This window comes from Papilio xuthus, unplaced genomic scaffold (genome assembly GCF_000836235.2).
Source record: "Papilio xuthus unplaced genomic scaffold, Pxut_1.1 DF826776.1, whole genome shotgun sequence".
NCBI lineage: Eukaryota > Metazoa > Arthropoda > Insecta > Lepidoptera > Papilionidae > Papilio > Papilio xuthus.
Window position 1 is genome coordinate 1,180,847 of NW_013531873.1, and position 6,000 is coordinate 1,186,846.

General features: G+C 33.0%; 1 protein-coding gene across 7 annotated transcripts in view; it reads left to right on the forward strand.

Annotated features, from left to right (window-relative positions):
- Positions 1-5,769, forward strand: part of DCTN1-p150 (dynactin subunit 1) — a 37,532-nt gene extending 31,763 nt beyond the window's left edge. For 5 of the 7 annotated variants that reach the window (XM_013318942.1, XM_013318944.1, XM_013318943.1 and 2 more), the window contains 8 exons: positions 689-727; positions 1,330-1,368; positions 3,060-3,144; positions 3,535-3,697; positions 4,193-4,312; positions 4,730-4,840; positions 5,422-5,522; positions 5,632-5,769. In XM_013318942.1, the coding sequence (XP_013174396.1) occupies positions 689-727; positions 1,330-1,368; positions 3,060-3,144; positions 3,535-3,697; positions 4,193-4,312; positions 4,730-4,840; positions 5,422-5,522; positions 5,632-5,713 (740 nt within the window). In that variant the 3' untranslated portion in view covers positions 5,714-5,769. The remainder of the gene's footprint in view (positions 1-688; positions 728-1,329; positions 1,369-3,059; positions 3,145-3,534; positions 3,698-4,192; positions 4,313-4,729; positions 4,841-5,421; positions 5,523-5,631) is intronic. The other 2 variants (XM_013318946.1, XM_013318948.1) reach the window with 2 other exon arrangements.
- Positions 5,770-6,000: the final 231 nt, after the last annotated feature.

The following is a 6,000-nucleotide window of genomic DNA, read 5'->3' on the forward strand; positions in this document are numbered from 1 at the left end:
CCTTTTTAGACATAAAAAAGTTAACCGTTGGTAACTAAGATTAAAATGTGTATAATCGTCGTTCCTGTCTATCTTTAACATAATACGGATAATAATATGTTTTACTGGGAGATTTTGGTCTCAGAAACACACTATTAGTCTTCTACTGAACGACTTTTTCTCTTACAGACCGTTAGTTGAGATTAGATTGTGTTTTTTTGTTTACATTGATTAAGTTAGGTTAAATTGTATGAAGCTTAACACTTTTCAAAGTGTGTTTTGTGAGTTGGCACTTCGGCCAGTATAATACTCTTATTATTCACGTGCCAAATAAAATATTTACATATATCAATAATATTAGCAAAATAGTATATCTATAGACAAATTCTATGTCTGAAAATGTCAATGAAATCTATGGATTTATTTAAGAATGTTTCAGTATTTAAATTGATGATAGAAACATGTCTGTTTTTAATAAGTCTATGACTATAGCCTTATAAAGGTAAAATTGTTAAGATAGGTTTGTTATAAATTTTTATTTCTATTGAATTCGACCATACAGGATGTCCGGTAAAGACATATACAACAAAGTACTACAGATTCCTTGGTCTTATTAACCCAATTTATATCCAAAGTTAGTTATTACCGGACACCCTGTATATGTTATTATATAAAGATGTATAATATATTAAATTTATATGTATGTTAGCTGCGGTGTCCCCACCAGCCTCACTGCGGGAGTTCGCACGTAAGATACACATAGAATACAATAGCATGACCCCACTCACACTATTGTGAACCCACTCTCACAACTTCCCCCACTCTCACAAATTGCCTCCACTCTCACAACTACCTTCACTCTTACAACTTCCCCCACTCTCACAACTTCCTTCACTCTCACAACTTTCTTCACTCTCACAACTTCCCCCACTCTCACAACTTCCCCCACTCTCACAACTTCCCCCACTCTCACAACTTCCCCAACTCTCAACAATCGAACTTTATTTTAATCCTAATATTATGTTAATTTTTATTTCTAATTTTTAAGGTTTATTTAAATGAAAAACGTTATTTTATAAAACGACATGTATATGATATTTTGTGTTTAATTCCATTAAAGAACAAAAAATAAGTACTGTTTGAAAATAAGTAATAACATTTGTTAAAAAAATTGTTTTTTTTAAATTGGAAATTACTGTTTCTTTTTTTTAAATATTAAAAAGCAAAAATTTTTTGCATCATAAAAAACACAAAATGTCATTGCTTATTAATTTCTAATAGCTTTAAATATAATAAAATGTGCTATATTAATATAATTACAATATATAATTTTAACAACATGCCAACTAGCGACTGTCACAACTCCGCCCGCGCCGAAAGAGGACAAACGTAAGAATGCCATGTTGCATCTCTGCATGGATAATTTATGTTTTTTTTTAAATATTTTGTTGAAGCAAAGGTCATTGTTATGTACAGCCAAGATAATAGACAATATATATTTTTTAGATTTTTTTTTTAATATTTGATTAGCAAATTATTATTGTTTTGCTGAATTTATTTGCGATTATTTAAGAGCGTTGGTGGCTCAAGAGTCAAGCACTTGACTTGCAATGCAGGTCCTGGGTTCGAATCCCGCCATCTACCAATGTGTTTTTCCATTTCCGATTTACATATGTACATTTATCTAACTTACGATGAAGGAAAACATCGTGATGCTGTACATATCTGAGAAGAAATTCAAATATAGGTGTGAAGTCAACCCGCATTTGGCCTGTGGTTGACTATGGCCTAATCACCCTTAACTTAGGGTAGGATCCGAGCCCCTCGGTGGGGACGTATAGTGAGCTGATGATGATGAGAATAGTAGTTTAGGAATTGTTATGATTTTAAGCACAGTTTATTGTGCTTTATCATTTTTAAATTGTAAACACTGTATTTGATTTTTTTAGTTTTTTTTAAGTAAATAATTAAAATATATATCAAGACATGATTAAAGTAATTTTTGAATCTCTCCAAGTAATGATTAGGTTATGTCACGGTCAATTTTTGACATATGTCAAATTTAACAACGTTTTAACTATGTGCTAACACAGCTTTTTTTTAATCAAGGCAAAGGCGAACTAATTTATGTTAATTTATTTGCATGTATGTATGTATAATGTGTTAATTTTCTATCTTATTTACTATATGTACAGTCAGCGTCATATAGATCGTAACAGACAAGATATGCAAATATATAGGTACACCAAAAGTAATCAATTATATCGGTACAACAAAAGTCTTCAAATTAATAGATACATTCACCATGCTCAAATACATCGGTACATACACAGCGTCAAATATATGAGTACATGCAAGGTGCCTATATATTTGCATATCTTGTCTGTATCGATCTATATGACGCTGACTGTACTTTAAACTAGAACTTTTTTGTATATGACCAAAAAGCAATACAATCAAACTTGGATAAGTTAGAATCATTGTCCGGTTAAACGGACGACATTCATAAGCGAGAAAGTCGGGTTAATGAGAAATCTCTATAAGCGAGAAAATCGCTGTCTCTTGAACAAGGGTTCATACTTATTAAGGTCGTTTGTTGACAATACTGCTTACTAAAAGTAAATTCGTAAATAAAAAGATGTTATCTTTATCTTTGATAAGATAAAGATAATAATATGTTTTGTACATTTGGAAATTATGGTTAACCCTTAGTAGCCTAGAGTTTTAATTTTGATACCAATCTTTTAAACCAAATGTTCACATCACTATTAGTTTTTTTATAGGTTGGCTGTACCTATTTTACTGTTGTATTATATTCTTTCAAACGAAATTAAAAAAACAAATTTCATTATTGTTTTATTTTATCAAGCAAACACAGTAATATTAAATATAAATCACTTTTGTATGTAAATCAGGCTACTAAGGTTTAAAAAAAAATATAGCCAAAGACAAAAAAGATTTTTAATTAAAAAAATAAACTCTATTCTTAAATTAACTAGTTTACACAATTCATATGAAAAAAAAAAACTGAAATTAATGTTTTTTTTGCTATGGTTTTTAATATATATGTCTATTGACAGAGGAGACACCAGTGAAGGTGGCTCCAGGGTACGCGGCTGATGAAGTCAACGAGGCCCTGCAGAGACAGATCAAAGTACTCAACTGGTGAGTTAAAATGACCTTCATATCCAAGGAAACTATTTTAAGGTTGCCTCGCTTCACAATGTTAAACTGACGCGAGACTAGTACAGATATAGCGACATGTCAACTGTATGTTGCTCCGATATATCGAATGTTATAACGACTTTTCTTGACCATTTTGACAAACAGGTTGCGACTGTCTTCGGTGACGAGAGATAAAAATGTCGACGACGCACGCTCTGTAAAGTCACATTCGAAAGTCATTAAGCCACTAAATGTTCATTGACTTGTGTACGAAAAGCCAATGACTAAATTGATTTTGATAAATGAGGTGTCAGTATGTCAGTCAGTCTGTTTTATTTGCTTATTTTAATTCACTAATAGTGTTTTAGTAGTAAAATATTAATCTTTTAGGACAATTGAACGTGAACGCGCAGCTCGTTTAGCTGCGTGCAAGCGTGCTGAACGTAGTACAGTGCGAGCGTTACGTCCGCTTTACAACCCGGACTCAGCAGCGGCTGTTGCGAGGAGACAGGCCGTGCACAACTTGGAGAGACGACTCCAACAGTTGCAATCGGTAAGTGATAGTGATAGGTAATGAGTGCTTGGGTTGTAGGTTGTGAGTTTACAGGTTGTAAATTTTGAGTGTTTGGATTGTAGATTTTGAGTGTTTTGGTTGTAGATTGTGAGTGTACGGAAGATTGTGTTTCAGGTGGAGAGAGAGAATTTTTTAATTTTGATTGTTTTTTTTAAAGCTGTGACGTCACAATATGGCACTGGTTGATGCACATTTATATCGTTAATAATATTTAAAAATATATGTTGAACGAAATTATCAATAGCTCTTGATGAAATATTAGTTATAATTAGTCACTTCCTGCCTCGCACAGGAGCGTTGTGGAATGGTCTGTCCTTGGCGGTATTTCCAAACCGCTACAACTTAGGGTCCTTCATCTGCGGTTCCTCTGGTATTGCTGTAGTCCATGGGGGTCGTTGAACACCTCGGTGTTCCCGCTGTTCGTTTGCCCCCTTCTGTTATTAAAAAAAAAATCTTATAAATATTTTCTAACAGGAATGGACTCTATCAATAGCCCGGTCTGGTCTGATCAAGTTACCAGAGAAGATGGTCGACTATCCCAAAGTGGTGCAGCAACATAAAGAGAGACAACGAGAGATTAGGCGGCAACTTGAGGTAAGTTATTTAACTCGCACTTTAAATGATTATTAAGTTGTTTCCCGCGACTCCGTCCGTGTGGAATTAAAAAAAAAACTTAGTATCTATGTGTTCTTCCAGCATATGTTCTACATCTGTGCCAAATTTTATCAAGATTTGTTATATACATCTATCCATTCATCTAAACAATCGCATCAATAACAAATCAAATAAAAAATTTCCAAAATAAAGTACAAGAGCTATTAAAAATAAATTTTTTCGACTATTTGATTGAATTTGACGATATTTTTATTATAAAAGTGTTTTAGCTTTTGTTTTTATTATTTTTTAGTCACATAATTTTTAAAAATACTAATTTTATTTCTATACAAAAAGTACAGATATTCGCGGATATATTATAATTACGATCTCCATTAACTCTTGGTCTATATTTAGGAGCGTTTAGCATCTCTACAATTGGAGGCACGCAACCTACTCTTACTGTACAGACCGTGGCGTTGCGTTGAAGCGGACTTTGCTGAGTTCCCAACCACAGAACTCGCTGCAGTAAGTTTTACATCCGAGTAACTCAGAACACAACTCACAATACTCTTACTGAGTTCTTTGTTGTTAGAGTAAACTAATTGAATCTATTATTTATTATTATGACTAAATATTCAGAGCTTTACTAATTGAATTGAAACTACTAGTAACCTTAATATCAATTAGCTAAATAAATTGTTGAGAAAAGTAAATTTTATTGCAGCATTTTTTGACTTAAACCGCCAATGACGTGTCTCTACATACAAGACTTTACATATTGATTGGATAGTTAAGGCGCCGCAGTTTGCAAAATGAGGCGCCCCGAGTCATAAAAGTTAGGCGCCCCAAGTCATAAAAAATGAGGCGCCACAAGTCATAAAAATGAGGCGCCCCAAGTCATAAAAATTGAGGCACCGCAAATTACAAAAAAGTAGGCGCCCCAAGTCATAGAAATGAGACGCCCCAAGTCATAAAAATTGAGGCGCCTCATATCACTAAATGTGGATCATATTGTGATATCCTTGGATTTCTTTCATTGGATACAATGTTAATATTTTTTTTAGCTATATTTCTTTATCGTAATAAATATGTCTTATGTTACTTAGGCAATGAATCCAAAGACGGTAGATGTTGGTACACTCAAGTTCCCGGCGTCTGATGATTTTAAAGCTGACACAGTTTATGTCACACCTACACAGCTCGCTGAGTAAGTAATATATAGGATGGATCCTATGTAAACGATCGTAACTCACAATTATTATTCTATACTATACTATTCTTCTGCAGAGTGTCATAAGTAAAATTTGTATTTTCAGATTACGTGAGCTGGTAACTGAGTTACAATCAGAAGATGTTAAAGTGGAATTAGATTTAAAGTTAGAAGGATGTGCGGCTTAAAGCAAATTGTATCTTATAGATATTGAAATAAGGTGCAATATGTACGAATGTTTACGCTTTTCCTTAAAAAAGCTTAATAAATTGAACCTTTTTAGTATGAGATTTAAGTTGACTTTACAATAGGTAAAGTTTCATAAATTCACAAATAAAAAGATTCGAAAATTAATACTCTAATAAAATTAATCTATATTTTTTGGTTTCAAATTGCAATATCATATTTTTTTGTCATCCTTAGTCTAGTAGCTGTACTAGGTCCTTGGGCGAAATTTTTACGGCGCCTCCTTTTT